This window comes from Myotis brandtii, unplaced genomic scaffold (assembly GCF_000412655.1).
Source record: "Myotis brandtii unplaced genomic scaffold, ASM41265v1 scaffold863, whole genome shotgun sequence".
NCBI lineage: Eukaryota > Metazoa > Chordata > Mammalia > Chiroptera > Vespertilionidae > Myotis > Myotis brandtii.
This window is the reverse complement of record NW_005371516.1, coordinates 324699-345050: the sequence shown is the minus strand read 5'-3', so window position 1 is coordinate 345050 and position 20352 is coordinate 324699. Positions and strand designations below refer to the sequence as shown.

At 39.1% G+C, this 20352-nt stretch overlaps 1 protein-coding gene across 1 annotated transcript in view; it reads right to left on the bottom strand.

Annotated features, from left to right (window-relative positions):
- The window catches only part of SCIN (scinderin), a 54550-nt gene extending 35344 nt beyond the window's left edge, over positions 1-19206 (bottom strand). The window contains exons 1-3 of the mRNA XM_005884838.2: positions 18802-19206; positions 11952-12106; positions 8107-8268 (exon numbers count right to left, since the gene is read on the bottom strand). Of these exons, the coding sequence (XP_005884900.1) occupies positions 8107-8268; positions 11952-12106; positions 18802-19000 (516 nt within the window). The 5' untranslated portion in view covers positions 19001-19206. The remainder of the gene's footprint in view (positions 1-8106; positions 8269-11951; positions 12107-18801) is intronic.
- Positions 19207-20352: the final 1146 nt, after the last annotated feature.

The following is a 20352-nucleotide window of genomic DNA, read 5'->3' as shown; positions in this document are numbered from 1 at the left end:
GCAGCCAAACTTCATTTGGGGGACAGGAAATAAGAGCAGAAATAAAACAATGCTCAGCGATGCCCTTAAAGGGAAGCAAGATTTCAGAAGCTAACTTTAACGAACACCCCAGACAGCCAATGTGATGGTGACTCATAACATGTGCAAAGAATTCAGCACAGACTAGCTACCCTTTCATCCTTTCTAAGTTACTTAATCTAAATCCATCTAAAATTTTATAAAAGGGGACCATACCTTGTCCTCTTCCTTGTTTCTATTGGCTTTATTTTTTTACTGTGTTTAGTTTTCCCTTAGACCTAGTTAAACAAATATAGAAATTCATTTGATATCCTGCTAGGCTGGAAGCTCTCTAAACATAGCTTAAAATATAATGATGGTTTATGCTATGTCTTCAATCTACCTTTTTTTTAATTTAAAAACTTTAAAACATGGTTTTTGTTTTTGGATAAGCAATATATATCCTATTCTATTGTTCAAAGCCAAGCCAACTCAATCCCCATCAATGGCATATATGTGTGTTTTTTAAATGCCTCTGACTGAAGGACGGAAGATGAATAGAGTGAGTATGCAGGGCCACAGATGTCTTGATGACCAGAAGGGAATCAACTGTATGTGAACTAGGGCAGAGCCGTGGTGACGGAGAGAAGAGAAGAATCCCGGGGTATTCAGTAGGCTAAACCTTGCAGAACTGGTCAACCATGCTCTTTGGACATGTACTGGAGGACAGGAAAAGGGGTAAGTGATTTGGACAATTCTAGTTTAGTTGCTGGTGGTGATGGCACCTACTGGGACCGGGAACAATGTTGGAGGGTTCTTTTCATAGTGACAGTGAGAGTAGATGAAATCTTGTTCTCTCTACAAGTCAAAGTATTTGGCACAGCAAAGAAATTTTATCATCAGCTTATCAAAAACCAATTCTGCCAGCCACATAAGTTGACATAACTATGTTTAAATGACTCATTGGTTCATCAAACATATAATCCCTTAATGTTCCAGCAACTTCAGACATTTCCCATATTGAAGTGGGGCTTAATAAGTACTTACACCAAAGTCCCACCCCAAAACTTTAAAATCAGATTTCTAAAGATCAAATCACAGGTATAGACTTTTTTAAAACCTCTTCCAAATGATTCTAATGTGAAATACTCTGACTTGTGTATGTGTCTGTGGCCTCTCACCATTTGGCAGCACCTACGACTGTCAAAGGCTACCTGGGGTTCAACTTTATACTCATACCCAGCATATACTAAGCACACAATAAATGCCATTGGCCCCTACTCTCATTGACCATAAATTTTACAGATTTAATATTAGGTTTATCTTTCCCATTATCTTTTCTTGTTGCCTCGAGGTTCTCCCCTCACAAATCTAGTGGAATGCATTACTTTGAGGTAAGGATGAATTTTCCAGAACAAAGAAGATTTTGCTCAGTTTTTTAGTTTTAAAATTAGCATTTTTAAGTCATAGCAGAGATTAAAGCCTGAAAGCCAACATTGTTTTCATTGAAAAGAACCTTGCTTTTGTTAAAGATTTTTGGGGAAGAGTGAGTTTTCAGTCTAGAAAGCTAATTTTGCATATCAAGAACTAGTCTTAGCCTTAGGGCCTAGAGTGTATTGTAGAAACCATGAGTAGGTGACTGTGAAATGGTGTAAGACTAGTTTGTCAGGCCCAAGAATAGAACAATAGATTACAAGATAACTAGCGAATTTGATCAGGTGCAGTGAATCTTTGAAAAGAGCTTGGTACACTTTCCCTTCAGCATATTTGTCATATATTCATCCATGATCCTGAGCATACGAACAGAAATGACTGTGGGCAGTGTCTAGTTGGAGCAATATGGCTATAGTGTCCCCACAAGCCCAGTGTGCCATGGGAAAAGCAATGTGGCTACAGTGTCACCACAATCCCGTGTGGCATGGGAGAAGCAATGTGATACAGTGTCCCCACAATTCCCGTGTACCATGGGAAAAGCAATGTGGGTATAGTGTCCCCACAATTCCCGTGTTCCATGGGAGAAGCAATGTGCCTAAAGTGTCCCCACAATTCCCGTGTGGCATGGGAAAAGCAATGTGGCTACAGTGTCACCACAAGCCCAGTGTTCCATGGGAGAAGCAATGTGGCTACAGTGTCCCCACAATTCCCGTGTGGCATGGGAAAAGCAATGTGATACAGTGTCCCCACAAGCCCAGTGTGGCATGGGAAAAGCAAGGTAGAGCTTCTGAGCTGGGAGTGGGAGGCAGGATGCTGACAGAATTAGAAGGGGTCTTGTGGTGGATATGGGGGCAGATCAGAAGACCAAAGTGAGGCCATGAATATTTTCCAGCAAATGTCTTGGGACAGAGGCCAAAACCCAAAGCTTGGGAATGAATGAAATGGCTAGGCCATAATGAAAGTTAGAGAGAAGTGAGGCCTGAAGACTGCAAACCAGACTCACACTTCCATTCTCAACCCGACCCCCAGGTCATAATATTGCACATGCATTCCACCCTTAGGGATAGAAAGGAGATGGGTGGGATAACTTTGAATTGCTTTAATAGTAAACAAACTTCACCTTAATAAGGCAAGATTGTTTTATTGTAATCCTTGGAATTTGAATCCTGACAATATAGTTAGGTTGACTTATAGATGAAAAAAATTACGCCATTGTACATAGAACTACATGAGACTGTATACTTTGTGTTGGACAGCTATCTATCTGTTGAAACACTTGTTGAGTGGTTTTAAGTTCTGGGCCATATACTAGAAACTAAGTGAGTGAGGTTAATAAGTGAATGGATAGGCCAGTGATGGCGAACCTATGACACATGTGTCAAAGGTGACACGCGAACTCATTTTTTTGGTTGATTTTTCTTTGTTAAATGGCATTTAAATATATAAAATAAATATCAAAAATATAAGTCTTTGTTTTACTATGGTTGCAAATATCAAAAAATTTCTATATGTGACACGGCACCAGAGTTAAGTTAGGGTTTTTCAAAATGCTGACACACCGAGCTCAAAAGGTGCGCCATCACTGGGATAAGCAATGTGGAAAGTACTACAAGCAAGTCCCCAAGTGATAGGAAAGTTAAGATAAGGTGTGCCCAAGTCTACATGGGTGTGACACGGGACAGTGGAAGGAGAAGAGGTAGAGGTTAGGGAACACATTATAAAGAAGGCAATATCTGAATTGAAAAGTTAAGGATGAGATGACATTTGATGCTTGCTAGAGAAAGGTGATGCTGACAGGAGAGTATTCTAGGCAAAGGAACAATGTGCACAAAAGCAAAAGCATGACCATGTGAGGGAAAGTGCCATGCACAGGGTATCATGGTGAGGAAGTGGACAGGAAGGACTGAGGAAACGGTTAGGAGGTGGCACAGACTAGGCATAGTGATTGCACGCGCAGCATTTGGGAGACGTTGTCAGGATAACTCCTGGATTTGGGGGTTGAGGGTGTGAATGAGTGGTGGAAAGGGCAATTAGGAGAATGGTTTTGGAATGAGAGAGTGAAGTTGATGAGTTCCATGTTTAGATGAGTCATGTTTGAGGTTCTCATGATGCACACAAGCTAACACATCCGGGAGGCAGTTAGAAATACTGACAGGGCTCAGGCCAGAGGTCTTCACAGACTATACATTTGAGATTTACCTGTGGGTGAGTAGCTGAAGCTTTGGGTGAAGATAAGTTTGCTCAGGAAGCATGTATAAACAGGCAATGACTTAAACTGGAGGCTTTAAAAAACAAACGTAAACAAGCAAAACAACTTGAGGGGGTAGGCAGACCACATTCAGAAGAATGAGAAAGAGTGGCTTGACAGGGAGGGGAAGGTGGGAAGAATGAGGCTGATGCAGAAGGGAGTCATCAAGTGTGTTAGTTGCTGCAAGTGGATAATGATCAAAATGTCCACGGGATTTATCAGAAGGCATCATCTCTGCAGGAAGAACATTTCAAAGAAAGAGTGGGAGGGGAAGTCAGGAGCGTGGGTGGAAGACCAGCTGACGAATGAGGAAGTGTAGACTGCTTTTCCAAAGCAGCATGACTGACAATGCGGGGGGTGATAGATTACAAATAGCATGGGGAGTAGGGCAAAGCTGCACACCTGACCAAACAAGTTAACAAGGAAACAGAGCTCACCACTCTGTGAAATCTAATTCTCCATTAATGGCTAGGAGTTAACTCCAGATGCCAAACTTTGAGAATATGGGCTTTTTCGTTACTATTCATTCACATTCTATAGTTATGGATGTTTTGTTGCAATATACTTATATGTGATTTTATTATTTAATGTCTACAAATAACCAATATCTTTAAAAATAGTGGGAAAATAATGATATATACATTCACCAACATAAAAATATATGGTTCAAAAGCATTTTCCAAAGATTCAGTAAATTCCAAATTGCTGAGATCTAACCATGTCCCATATTATTTTCTGAAAACACACTAAATATAAGACAACTTATCAAAATCATCCTCTAAAATGTTGACAATTTCCTTTTTAAAAAAATAATGTATTTTATTTTATTTTAATATATTTTTATTGATTTCAGAGAGTTAGGGAGAGGGAGATATAGAAACATCAATGATGAAGAGAATTAATTGGCTGCCTCCTGCACGCCCCCTACTGGGGATCAAGCCTGAAACCCAGATATGTGCCCTTGACGGGAATCTAACCCAGCACCCTTCAGTCTGCAGGCAGATGCTCTATCCCAGTGGTTCCCAAACTTATTTGGCCTACCGCCCCCTTTCCAGAAAAAATATTACTCAGCGCCCCCTGGAAATTATTTGTTTTTAAATTTTAATAGCAATTAAACAGAAAGATATATGTATTAATGTTCCCACCTTTTTCGTAAAATATAGTAAAGAAAGGTGTAAATTAGAAACATTGAAGTTTGAAATTATGAAACTATTTATTGAACTCAGAATAGAAAGGTAATACAAAAAAAGTTAACACAAATGCACCTGTGGCCATCACCGCCCCCCTGGATCGCTGCAGCGCCCACCAGGGGGCGGTAGCGCCCACTTTGGGAATCACTGCTCTATCCACTGAATCAAACCGGCCATGGCATTAATTTTCAAAGTGATTAAATGGATAATTTTAAAATCTCATGCTTTAGGTTGAGGAGGTTACATTGTCCTGTCTAGAGGGTATTTACTATAGTCTAAAATCCTAACACAGTAAATGTCTTTAAGGTATATGGCATATCACAGTGATGGCGAACCTATGACACGCGTGTCAGAGGTGACACGCGAACTCATTTTTTTGGTTGACTTTTCTTTGTTAAATGACATTTAAATATATAAAAAATATAATGTCAAAAATATAAGTCTTTGTTTTACTATGGTTGCAAATATCAAAAAATTTCTATATGTGACACCGCACCAGAGTTAAGTTAGGGTTTTTCAAAATGCTGACATGCCGAGCTCAAAAGGTTCGCCATCACTGGCATATCATATTAATAATAGTGATTATTTATTTAAAAAATGAATTCCCTCAAACTCAGTCAAGATACAGGATTTAGGTTATATCATAACCTCAGTGTTGGCCAGTTGGCTTTTGTTGGGAGACAGCTTTAGATGTCTAGCCTACCTTTTCACACCTGGCTAATCGAACAAATGTGAAGAAACTACACTGGCTTCCTTTGTGTTGTCAATGCAGAAAGTGGTCACAAAATAATTAAGTTATAATGTTATGGTAGAGAAAAATGTGACTCGATACCTTCTTTGTTTACTCTAACACACCCAAAAATAAAGTCATTAAAGCAGCGGTTCTCAACCTGTGGGTCGCGACCCCTTTGGGGGTCGAACGACCCTTTCACAGGGGTCGCCTAAGACCATCGGAAAACACATATATAATTATATATTGTTTTTGTGATTAATCACTATGCTTTAATAATGTTCAATTTGTAACAATGAAATTGGGGGTCACCACAACATGAGAAAATGTATTAAAGGGTCGCGGCATTAGGAAGGTTGAGAACCACTGCATTAAGGCAACTCCAAGATCTTATCACCATTTAGTAATTTTGGGCGATATACTAACTGATTAAAGGTTAGTTAATATAAAAACAGATCATGTGGGTATTTGTTCCAATGTACTTAGGGATCCAGGGCTTGATTCCTACTGGCGTATCCCTTTAGGGTGTAGGAAACTTCCACACAGAAGGGATAATCAAACTCAGGTATCTCTGCAACAAATTGATTCCAAATGCCTCTAACCAGGAATGAGGGTAGGTGACAACTCAAAAGTTACTAAGGATAATTAACTATCTATAATAATAAAAGTATAATATGCTAATTAGACTGGATGTCCTTCCAGACAACCTTCCGGATGACCTTCCAGATGAAGCTGGGCCTGCGAGGGAAGCCTGGGTCCCAGGTCCCGGGTGCCTGCTGGCAGCTGGAGGGAAGCCCGGGTCCCGGGTGCCAGAGGGAAGCTGGTGCCGGCAGCCGGGGGAAGGAAGGCCTACTCTTACATGAATTTCGTGCATCGGGCCTCTACTATAAAATAAAGATGGTTTATTATTAAACAGATGAAGTGCCTTGAACTTTATTCTAGAGACTTTGTCCCTTTTTTATGAGCCTGGATTTGTGGGTCAGACTCCCACAGGCAGGCCTGACCTATGGGAAGAGAGCATATGTTACTAGAATGCCAATCTACCACCACACCCAACTATTAGCCCATTGTGGAAACTCAATTCATACTTGTTCAACAAAATAAATGATTTCACCAATAGTAGTACTATCAGTGAATTCTAAGTCAGATTAGACATATTCAATTCTGAATTCAGCAGATTCTGAAACTGTTACAAGATATTCTTTTTTTTTTTTTTAAGAGAGAGTAGAAGGGAGGGGGAGACTGAGGGAGAGAGAAACATTGATGTGGGAGAGACCCACCAATTGGTTGCTTCCCACATGCACCCTGGGGATCATGCCTGCAACTGAAGTTATGTCCTTGTCCAGAACCAAACTTGGGACCCTTCGGTCTATGGACCAATGCTCTGTCCACTGATTCAAACCGGCCAAGGCACAAGATACTACTTTATAGAGCCATACCATTTTATATACCATCAAGTTCACTTAGCGTAGTGGAAAGGATGTGCACTAGGAGTAAAAAAAAAAACCCAGATACTATTCCAGGTCACCACTCAATCCTGTATCAACCCAAGTGACTTTCTCACACCCTCCAAGGCTGATTTTCTCCTTGTGAAACTGCAATAATAACTGCCATTTCCAGATGTGACTGTGTATCAGATGAGACTGAATCACAGCCAACTAAGGTTAAAGATGACATTGGAAACCAGAGTCAAGATGAAAATATAAATAAGGAAGTTAAGGCTCAGAGAGGTTAATGACTTGCTCAAGGTCAAAGAGCAAATAAGATGACACTTGGTATTTGTACTTGTGTCTGTACTTCTAATAATCCTAAGATAATTAAAAAGTGTGAAGTAGCCCAGACAGTGTGTTTCAGTGGTTGAGGGTCCACCCATGAACCAGAAGGTCACGGTTGGATTCCCAGTCAGAGCACAAGCCCAGGTTGTGGGCTAACTTCCCCAGTGTGGAGCATGCAGGAGGCAACCAATCAATGATTCTCTTTCACCCCTCTCCCTTCCTCTCTAAAATAAAAAAAAAAAATTTTTTTTAAAGTGTGAAGTAGTATGGTGCATGTGTGTGTGTTTAAGGGACATTGCCCGGAACTCTTCAGGCACACTGCTTAGACTCATATTATGTCTATTTAAAACTCTAGAACCTTTGCTCTCTGGGGGAATCACTTTTCCCCTCAAGCAATGTTTTCCTATAAACAATTAAGAACAAAAATAATTAGAGGAAGTTCTGTTCAGAGAGAAGGGCAAATGTAAAAAAATCATTCAATTTCTGTTCTATGGTAGGAAGAACTAAATCACTATGCCATTCTAAACCTATCAAAGAAAATAAAAACTTTGAAGTCCACGTTGTGTCATTTAAATACTAGCCAGTTACTCATATGATACCATTGCATCTCACATAAGCATGACCTCTTTTCAGGGTGTAGAAAAAGTGACTATGTTTTGTGACACGTACATGGCTTTGATCTGAAGGCAATTTACTTTACTTTTGATGTCAACAGGTGCAGATGAAACTTACAGTGCCAAGGTCAATGATGAAGCAGTCGCCCTGGTTGAAACTGTGCCAGCTCAGGGGAACTTCCGTGGCCCTGACCACTCTCCGACCCTTCACGTGCAGAAGCCTCTGGGCAGTCAGGTCGTTGGTGAGAACGTGATTTAGTCCAGATGCCACACCTCCAGCCTGATCAGTGGGAGGGGGCAGAAAACAAAACACAACAGATGAGGCTTTGAACTAGACATAGTCACGTATGGAACTACAGGTGCTTGTGCCAAAACAGCCTACCATGCCAAGAGAAAATAGCCACCTCGGAGCATGTGAAAAATTAAATAAGAAGAGAATTCCTTAGCAAATCAACAATTTCTTTTTAAGTTAGGCTCTGTCCTTCCTATATCAACATTGCAAATATTTTCTGAGGAACTTCAGAGTATAAAACCTGCTACAGAAAAAAAAAAGAAAAAGAAAAGAAACTGTAGCTCTTGTCCTTTGGAAACCAATTATTCCCAAGTCATGGAGTGAGAAGGTAGACAAGGATTTCAAGGAAAAAAGCAACAGGAGGTTGGAGGAGAGTCAGAGGTCACAAGTACAGATGAAGAGCACCCAGAGAATGTGGCACCCCCAAAGTGCCGACTGTCACAGCATGAGGAGAGAGAAGGGGAGTTAAGTGCTGGCCAGGTATGGGCTGCTCCTATTTTTTTCAATAAGTACATTATAATCCAATAAAAAATAGTATAAAAAACACAGTGATCTGAAAAAAAGTTATAAAATGGAAAACAGTATGGAGTTTTCTCAAAAAATTAAAAAGTGAAACTGCCATTTGACCCAGTGATCCCATTTCTAGGAATGTATCCTAAGAAGCCAGTAACACCAATCAGAAAGGATATATGCACCCTGATGTTCATAGCAGCACAATTTATAATAGCTAAGATCTGGAAACAGTCCAAGTGTCCTTTAGTAGATGAGTGGATAAAAAAGCTGTGGTACATTTACACAATGGAATACCATGCAGCTATAAAGAAGAATCTCTTGCCCTTTGAGATAGCATGGAGGGACCTGGAGAGTATTATGCTAAGCAAAATAAGCTAGTTGGCAAAAGACAAGTATCACATGATCTCACTTATATGTGGAATCTAATGAACAAAATAAACTGATGAACAAAATAGATCCAGAGACATAGAAGCATGGAACAGACTGATGGGGGGGAAAGATTAACCAAAGAACTTATATGCATAACCCATGGACACAGACAATAGTGTGATGAAGGCCTGGGGGGGGAGGGGGAAGAGTCACTGGGGGGAAAAAGGAGACATCTATAATACTTTCAACAATAAAGATAAACTTAAAAAATATATAGACTAGACTGAGGATACATATATAACATTTAGGCTAATTTCATATGATGAATCATCAGAATGATATATAGTCCATGAACATTTAACAGTATTTTAAAACTAATTTTGTCTCTACTATTTAATGTCAAAAAAGCACAAAAGAAAAACTACGTTTTACATATGTCTGTATCAGACAGCAAATAGTTCTGTGAATATTGTTTGAATCAACCCTATAAACTCCCTTCCTCTTTCTACCTATTCCACAGAAGGAAAACAAAGTGGATGTTTTCATTCAACAAAGTCCTCTAAATCTATGGTGCCATAAATACACTTTTTCTGACTGACAGATGTCAGATGGTTTTTAATCACAATTATGGCTAAGGGCTGGGTCTTCTTGGGAAAGGTGTGATTAACAGAAGATTTAATATGAGGGAGTGGTGGTAATTGTCTTCTATAACCCCTTCCAACCCCATAAAACGCCTCACAGAGGAAAAACCTCAAGTCAATGAAATGACATGAGAAGATGGTCTTCATATTTTCTAGCTGAATGTTGAGAGTATCCCAGTATGAGTACCAGCTTGGGCACTGGAGTCAAATAGTCACCCACTTACATACTAGGCCTTGGCAAGTTACACAGTCTCTCTAAGCTTCCATTTATTTATTGTAATAGTGTGATAATGATAGAACTGCACCACAGGGCTGTTATTTAAATTAAGTGAGATAATATTCATGAAAATTAAGTATAGCATAATAATCTTTGCTATTCTGGGTAGTAAATTATCTCTGCTTCTACATTTCCTATCAAGTATTGTTGCAACAGCAACACATCATCTGCTCAATGTCACTACTGATAAGACAGTGAACTAATTTTTTTTTTTTTTTTGCTGATAAATTTGACCTCCATTTGCAAATACCCTCTTTCTAAGAAAATGCTGATTCGTAGTGGTTTTAATGCTGGCAATTAGAATATAATTATCCAATAACTGTAAAGTTACTTCGATCGTGTCCACTTTTAAATATATGTATCCAGAGGTTGATTTCAGAAGTCCTACAAATAGCCAGAAAAATTACTAATAAGGTAAGTTCCTACTGATTGTGTATGTACTATAGGTATTGTATTATGAATTAAATCCTTAATCCTCACAACACTTATAGTGAAAGCTGTTGTTATACCCATTGCACATTTGAGAAAACTGAGCCCAGAAAGCTTACACACTTGCCCTGAGGCAAACCAGTTCTATGTGGCAGAAATGCGTTCATGACCAGTTTAATGGCACAGCATGCTTTTAGTAACTATAAGAAACAGCTTTTTCAAAATGTTGGGTTCACTCACATAAGGAAAGGTTTTGGGGATCATTTGACATAAGCTAGGAATTCATGTGAATTAAATAAAATGAGAGGTAATAAGTTCTATACTTAGAGTGGCTGACATCCTAGAGTGGAAAAATGATTTCAAGAGAGATATAGGAACTTGTGTTTTGTCCTGATCTAAATGACATCACAAAATATTCAACCAAGTCTCTGATCAGGTAAGAGCAAAAAGAAACCCTGGCATCATAGTAGGCAAATTTAGTATATATTCAGGATTCTAGTTTATCTCTGAGGTCTGAGGTCTTCACGAGGCTAATATGCTTGAGAGGAGTTGAGGGGTCTGCAGAACACCTATTGGAGCATGTTTGATTTTGAAAAGGACTGTTTCTAAAATGTTTGTCTAGGGAGGGTATACCTCACACTTTGTCTGAACACTCCTAGGGCTGGAGGGGATGGTGAAGGATGGCCAGCCTGCAAAGAAAGGTCACTGGGAGATTTCCCCCAAAAGCCATCTTTTACTGCAAATGGCCTTATAGAGACAGACATACTTAACAGGTTTTATTGTTTGTTCGTTTTAAAAAATAAAACCATTTGATGATTTTCAGGCCAACACACATAAACTGTGTGTACATGTGTGTATGTGTCAGTGTATGCATTTGAATTTGTGGACTGGAACCACACATGTTCAACTCAATGATTTCATTTATTTCATTTCCAAGGTCACCACACTATGTAGGAAATGTGTGTATACTTTTTTGTATTAAGTAAAGTTACAATTGTTATACTGTATTAAGATATTCTAGAACAACTGAAATTCCCAGATAATGGGTTATTTGCAGCAAATTCAGAGATTTTTCAGAATATCAAAAACAAACTGTTAGTACTCAATTTACCAATATTTATTTATTGAAGTAATTTTCATTTCAATAATTCCTTGTGACAACATAACTGAAAGCTCTTAACTTTATGAAAAATCAATCTATTCAATAAAATCAAATCAGAGTAGTTAACATACTGCCCTATACATTCCACAAACATTTATTGGGCACTTCCTATGTGTCCAGGAGGTACTGATGATCTATCAGTGAACAAAACAGATTAAAACAAAAACAAAACATAAAAATGTCTGCCCTCAGTGTACTTTCATTCTATGAAGACAAGAGGTGTGCATGAATAGGAAGAGAAAGGAGGTCATTACAGAAACTGTTTGAGAGAGCAGCTTACCTTATATTTCAGACCTCCTTTGAAATAGCCAACAAAATCAGTAGATTCATAGCCTTGAAGTTCTCTATTCTGCACTGGTTTGCCACCCAAATAGTCATCCATCTGCACAGTAAAGATGGCAGCTGCTGTACTTTCATCTTGAGAACACTCCCTTCCTGAAATGGCAAATGATAGCGCCTCACTTATCAAGCAAGGGAAAGAATTATGGCAGAGATTCTGATTATATATATATAAACCTCAGAAATTTTCTTTGAATTATATATCAATAAAACAAATCATCTTCAACAGAACAATCTTCTAAAAATATTATGTTGTTAATATTGTTAATAACTAAAATAATGTTTTGTTTCTGCTTTCCAATTATTTTTAAAATTAAAAAACAAAACACCACTGTCTAAATATGCTCAGGAAGACATATCCATATATTCTATTAGGATTCAGATTCATTTGATCAATAAAATCAGGCTCTGAAAATATTTTACAATTGTTTTAGCCTTTATTAGCATCAATCTTTAGGCATCTAACATGTCAATATGTTAGTATTTGTAAGGAATATGCACATCAGAGGCCAGAGCTAAACAGCATCAGAAAAGAAAGTGGTTAGAATGGGAAATGAATGTAGCTTGGCCTTACCCTTATTTTTTAGTCCCATTATCCCCACTTCACTATCTTAATGGCATAATATTCTCAGAAGAAGGGACAGTAAACACTAGCATGCTAACACTCATTGAATGTCAATGTCTCTATTACTATCAACAGGAATTTAACACACAACACATTTAATTTTTACAACCTTAATACAGATCCCATCCAGGCAACTTCACTGAGGTAGAAACACCAATTCTTAAGAACCAGCGTCTTTATGTACATGAAAATCAGAGCCAGGAACTCAAGTTTTCTAAAAGACTTACTACATCTGAGCTGTGTGAAAGTTTAAATGATTGTAGAAATAGTAATAACTTTTATACATTTATAATACCTTGGCTATGGGCCAGACACCTTGTGAGTGTTTTACATGGATGATCTCATTTAATCTCTAAGCAACCCCACGCAGCAGAGACTATGTCCTACCAAGTTATAACAGTGGAATGGGAGGCCTGGAAATGCCAAGCACCTTCCCTGAGGTCATAAAGTTGACCTTTGGTAGAACAGCACCCAGAGCCCATTTTCTGTGATTCTGAAGCCCAGGCTCTTAGAAACTACACTACAAGATTTTTTTAATACTTAGACTCTCATTAGCAGTACAATTTTATGGTAATAGGGACATGTCATTTTCCTTCATGAATAATTGATACATAAAAGTTTAGAAGCTGTAACAATAGTTCACCTGAAACCCCAGTTGAGAATATTCACCAAAGTTGAAGAAAGAAAATCAATCAGCTATATTGAAGAAAAAACTGGATTGGATTTCTTTACAATTCCTCTTACTCTCAAAGGGGACCTGTGTAGTATGGATCTTCTCAGTAAAAAATCAGTAGCTAGAGGTGTATTTGACATTATATAAATTTTGTGAATGTGTTGTGGTCAAAGGAAATTAGGTAACACATGAAAAAACATCCCTGTAATTTTGCAGTTCAAAAGGACTGCAGTGTCATTCTTAAGCCCACTTTCCCATCCATAAATGAGAATACTAATAGAGGCATAGATATAGATTTGTACAGTGATGCTTTAAGAGGAAAACTTAAATCAAGATTAATACCAAGTCATTAAAGATGATGTGTTTGACTTAAACATCCTTACTTGTACAAGTTGAAACCCAAGTCTCTTTAGGTAGATGTAAATGGACAGGCATGCAACTAATTAAATAGACTAGAAGTAAGTTAATCAAATTATACTACCACTTGTTGATGTTATGTATTGTGAAAGGCCAGGGAAAAGCAGTATAAATGAGCCAGAGGTTGGAAGATCTTTAATAAAGCCAATAGCAGTCTTTGAATGTGAAAACCAAAATCAAATTCAGTTGTATCATGATGAAATCCTATCAAGTATTCAGAAACTTATGAACTTCACTTCATTTATTTTCCCTTTGCTAATTTTACTGATTTATGTTGTTTTGTGTTGTTATTTTATATCATGTTACATTATTGTATATGTGCTGTAAGCTTCTTTAAATTGTTTGGGGGATGTGACTTTATATGTAAAACATAGATTTAAAAAGGAGGCTTAATAAGTAGGTTAATCAAAAAACCATTCATGAGTAACAAAAAAACTCTTGCCAAGTTAGGAATACTGGGGAACATCCTCAATTTGATAAATAGCATCAATTAAAAGTGTACAGCTAACATAATTTTTAATGGTGAAAAACTGAATATTTTCCCGTGAGATTGGGAGCAAGGCAAGGTTGTCTACTTTCATTACTCTTACTCAACATTATACAAGAAGTTCTAACCACTGCAATAAGGTAGAAAGAGAAAAGCAAACAGACTGAAAAAGAAGAAATAAATGTTTCTATTTATAAATAAGAGGATTATCTATACAGAAAATTTTAAGATATCTACAAAACAATTTAGAAAACCTCCCAGAATAAGTGCATTCAGCAAGATAAAAATTAATTGATAACAAAAGGCAGTCTCATTTTTATATAGAAACCACAAACATGAAAAATTGAAATTAAAAGCACCATGCCATTTACGATCAATCCAAAGAAACTAAGGTGTATATTAAATAGGTAAATAATCTATATGCTAAAATTACAAAATGATAATGAAAAGAATGAAAGACCTTAATAAACATAAAGACATAGTGTCATGCATTGTAAGAATCAATATAATAAAGATGTCAATTTTCTCCAAATTGATCTGTAGGCTTAATGCTATTCCTAGCAAAATCCCAGCAAGGTTTATGATAGATTATATGAGTTGATTATAAAATTTATATGAAAGGACATAGGCCCTAGAATAGCTAAAAGAATCTTGACAAAGAAAACTAAGCTAGGAAAAATAACTCTATCTGATAATAGTGTCCACTATGCAGTTACAGTAATCAAGACAGTGTGATATTGGTGGAAAAACAGACATACAGATCAGCAGGCCACATTTCCCCCAATGCTAACATTTTGTAAAACTATAGTATAGCCATAACCAGTTTGGCTCAGTGGATAGAGCATTGGCCTGCGGACTGAAGGGTCCCAGGTTCGATTCCAGTCAAGGGCATGTACCTTGGTTTCGGGCACATCTCCAGTAGGGGGTGTGCATGAGGCAGCTGATCGATGTTTCTCTCTCATCGATATTTCTAACTCTCTATCCCTCTTCCTTCCTCTCTGTAAAAAATCAATAAAATATATATTTTTTAAAATGCTAACCTTTCAAAACAAAACAAAAAAACCTATAGTTTAGTATATACTAAAGTATAAGTATATAAGTATAGTACAGCACAGAATACCACAACCAGGATTTGACTATGATACAAGGCATTTACCTTTTTTCATATCTTCCCAATTTTACTTGTACTCTTGTGTTTGTACCTTTAATTCTATATAACTTTATCAGATATATATATCCACTATCATAGTCAAAGTATCGAATAATTACATCATCAAAAAATCTCTTATGTTGTCCTTTTATAACTATACCCACCTCCCTCCTGCACCCCCCTGACCTCACCCCAACCCGAACCTCTTGTAACAACAAATTCAAAATTTTTTCATTTCAAAAATGGTATATAAATAAAATTATACAGTATGTAACATTTTGGCTTTTTTTCTCTTACTCAGCACAATTGCCTGAGCTTTATCGGAGTTGCTGTGTGTATCAAAAGTTTGTTCCTTTTTATTGCTGAGGAGTGTTTCTTATTATTGATATGCCACAATTTTTTTTAACCAGGCACCTGCTGAAGTATATAATGTCCATGAATGCCAATTGCTGGGCATATGGTAGTTGCATGTTTAGTTTTGTAAGAAACTGCAAAACTACTTTCCATAATCATATCCCTCATTTTAACACCTCCCCCAAGCAATAGAGAAAAACCCAGTTTCTCACATCCTTGCTGGCTCTTGTATAAGTAAGTTACTTGTATTGTAGTTGTAGATTGTAATCCACTTTTTTAGATCCCCAGTGTTTTGCATAGAGCATAGCACAGACTAAGTATACCATAAATGTTTATTGCTCCCAACTATATTTATGTGAAGTTTAAAACTGGTAAGGAGAAATGGTGAGGGTGAGTGTTGGTAGCATAGATCTGGATGTGAGAGATAGTAGCTTTATCATGTAGCCCTGTTCATGGACATGCTGCTGTAAGTAACCAGAAGCAGAAGGTGGGTGCATTTAAACCACTAGGTACAAAGCTGAGATGCGTAGGAAGGACCAATGCAACACTTTCAGTCATACGCAACAGATTCTTACACTTTGTAAACAAACATAAAAAAATGAAATAATCTGAGACGTGCAAGGGTGTTATAGAAAGACACTGAGGGAGAGACCAGGCAAGATGACTCCATTCTCCTATTTGATGTCCCACTTCTCCTTTTCCTCCTTTTTTCCCTCTTACTTGACCTGTTTCTTCATTTCTACCCTGTGCACCTTTTTCCACCCCAGTGTGATTTTAACCTCACTCTCTTTCACCTTCCTTCCAACTGATTTCCTTTAGTCAAACTTTCTTTTTCCTTGAACTTTCAGCTCTTCCTTTCAGAACTTACTCTCAATCTGTTTTATTAATCCGCATGAATTCATCCAGATTTAGGTCTTAGAGGGAAATATTACCAGATGAAATCCAGCTTGCTTTAGAGAACAGAAGTAGGAAGAGCTGATGAACAACTCCATTTAAAGGCCTGTCGGCTCTTTTACTCTAAACTTTTCCATGTTCCCCATGATCTTCTCTGGATACAAGATCCCTCCCAGTTACCCTCATTTTCCTTTTTTCTGCAAAGGCTTTTCTGCTTCCCCCTCACCACAGACACTGAGTGTCCTTTCACAGTGCTTATCACACGTTACTGTCTTATATCATGTTTTGTTTTATTGCACCTCTGAGATTATAAATTTTCAGGGAAGTTTCAAAAATAATTAATATGCAAAAATGTATTATGTAATGCTGGGCACAATAAATAATTACTGAAGAAATTAACTTATTAATTAACACACTATTAACTTCAGTTTCAGCAGATCTTTAAGATCATAAAATGTTTCTGCCCAAAGCATTTTCTATTAAATTTTTTAAACTTGGTGAGCACTAAGTGAATAATTAAGAGTTAATAATTAATAGTGATTCTGTGTAAACCTTAGAAGATATAGTACTTGAAGATCTTATATGGGTAAGAAGGAACCTATAGAATTTAAAAAAAAACTGTATTCAAAGAACTCTTGCATCCCTCTAACAAAGTTAACTGTTATTTATAGCCAGAAATGAAGTTCTTTCACATTTCAATTCACCAATGTGGCAAATGTAGCATTTCAGACACTTTTATTCATTTCAAATACAAGTTCTGGATAGAAAGACCAAGGTGAGGACATTATTAATTCTATTGGCATTATTCACTCATGAACATGGTTATATGTTAGGGTTTCAGTGTTTTGTTTTTGTTTTTGTACAAAACATAGAATAGACCACTGTCTATGAGGAATAGTAACATTACAATGGGAAATCAAAATGCGTCTGGGACTCAGCTTCAGCATCCTCAAGCCAGCACCACATTTTAATATCAAATGCTATAATGAAAACAGTCCTTTCTCCCATAGACATTTGTGTATCCGCTCCACGTGTTGACTAACATTGAGAACATCACTTCTCAATGTTTTCAACCATTTTCTTTCTTAAAATTTTCAAATGTTAGAAGTAAAAATAATGGCTTTCAGAGTTTCAGAACGTGTATGTGTGTGTGGTTTTCCCATAAGCTCAGGAATAAAACTAAAAATAAGAAACACAAGTCCCCGGGAGGCAAGCTAGTTTAAAAAGGAGTCAGTGAGGCTCAGATAATCGGCACGTTGTTACTAGTAGATGGGGTGTGCCCACTGGCGCAGGAGCTCACGGGGAGAGGCAGGACATTCAGGATGTTTACGAGTAAAAGTAGAAGGTGGAGAAAGTAGAACACACAAGGCCCAGTGTCCTGAGAGTCTGGCGTGAGTGCAGCCCAAAATAATTACCGCTGAAGGAGCCGATTTGTTCCAGAGTGTCCTTGTTCAAGTAGATAAATAATAAATTTTAAAATAATTATAATAAAGAAGCTCCTGTAAATACATAAATAGGCCATATGACGCTATTTATAGGACAATATCTGCATTACTTGTTTCATTATTTATTTCCTGCTTCTATCCAACTTGGCCAGCATCATAAACAGGAATGTTAGCCACACTTGCCAGCCGCGTGGTGGAGGGGATGATCCTGACTTAAAGCAGCCAAACAGGAATCACCGCAATTAGTAGAGAAATACGCGGGGGGTGGGGGGTGGGGATAATTAATTAACCAACAAAATAAAACCTCTCGCCAGCTGCGGGGGATGCCACAGAGTTGTTTGACTTCATCTCCTCCCCGAGAGGGAAACCAGGACTGAACTTGTCCGCAGGTGAGCGCGACTTGGCTAGTGCCCAGGTGGGTGTGCCCAGCAGCGGCTCTGCCAGGCAGTGGGGTTTGGAGCTGGAAGGTGAAAGAGGGCGGAACCAGCCTCAAACCCGGGAGATGGACCCGGCAAAGGTCAAAGTCAGTGGGATAAGAGTGCTCCCGACTTCGCCGAGCCCAGGGTTTGCAGCTGGGAGAAGGTGGCCAGCCCCAAAGGCGCGGCCCCGCGGGGGCGCAACTGAAGCCAGGTCCTCAGGTCGCGCCCAAACGCACCCTCCTTCCTCGCAGCAGGGGAGTCTCAGCTCCCCGCGGCCTCGCCCCTCCCGAACCTGGGGCGTCCGGGTCGGGCACCCGCGACCCTTACCCAGCCAGAAGTGCAGGCGGTAGGTGAAGCCGCGGCACGCCTTGCTCGTGTGCAGCACCAGGTACGCATCCCCGACGTAGAAGTCGCCGTAAGCGCTCCGGGGCACCGGCACCAGCTCCAGCTTCTCGATCCTCCAGACCTGCAGCCCCGCCTTCTTGCCCGCCCGGGAGAACTCCGGGTGGTACAGCTCCTGGGCCATGACTGGCGAGCTACTCTCCGGAGAGGCCCCCCCTGGCGCAGGACCTGTTGACCTTGAAGTTGGACTGAACCGAGAGCGGCTGGAGGGACCCAGTTCCCCAGGATTTTATAGGGTTCGCCCTGCGGGAGGCGGGGCCCCAAACGGGAGGGGCTAAGAGTCCAGGCGGCAGTTGCTCCAAAGGAGAGGATCTCTTCCCAGAAGGAGCGCAGTGCTTTCTCCACAACTCCAAAGCCTTTCCCGGGGAGGAGGGAAATGGGATGAAATCCAGAGGCAGGTTATAGAAACGCCTCCTCCGAGCCAGGCAACAGATGCAGGAGATTAACTAGATGGCACATCGTTTTTGAAAAAATTGGCTGTCCAGGTAACAATCATCTTAATAACCGACGCCCTCATTTCCTTGGTCACTCGCTCCATATTTGATGGCTGAAGTTGCTCTCTGTCTTGACCTGTCCAGTTCGAATATGCCTTGAAAACCAGCACGCCAGGTTTGAGAAGGATGAAAACCTGGAAGGCTGGGGGTCTTACCCCAGGGACAGAGCTCTGTAATCCCCAGGGGGTTCAAGAGCTGCGGTTAAGCTCTTGGCCTCCTTGGGTCAAGACAGTTGCTGAAAATAAGAGGTATCGTGCTCTTGGGGTGCTCTCAGGCGAGCTGTGTGTGGCTGTGACATTGTGCTGGGCCTGACTTGCCAGTTACCTGTTATCTGGCTTCAAAAATGTTCTCCTTTTCCCCCTACAGTTTTTGTGTCTCCAGCACAGGCGAAGCACTGTAAAATATAGATGGAAGTTTACTATGTATTTTGCAATCATTTAACTGAAGCTGAAATGGCAAAGGAGTTTACTGTTATTTCAAAAGCAAATCGCTCACCATGTAGAGTAAGAAAGATGATTTTTATGCATGTACCTTTCCTGTTATTATTTCCCAAATTACAGGTCTCTGAAAGTCACTAACAATGATTCACTTATTTCTTTAGTAGTTTAATAGATATTATGTGACCACAGTAAAAAAAAATCAAAAGTACAAGATGTACAATAATGTTTATCTCTATTTCCTGCCACTTTAAAAAAAAAAAATCTGGAATTTTCCTGTTTTGTGTGTGTTATCTGTTATAGGTTGTGATCCCGGTTGATAAATATCACTAGCTACATTCTCTTTTTCCCTCCTCACCCAGACAATGAAGGGCAGGTGTGTCCGGCTCCTTTTACAGATGAAGAAACTGAGGCTTTGGAACGTGTCAGAGGTCACTCGGCTGGTGAGTGGCCAAAGAGGAATTCAAGCTCTCTGTTTAATGCAAAAGCGCATGCTGTTTGCAAAAACTTACTCTTTCAGTCCACATTATTTGGACAAGTTTTAT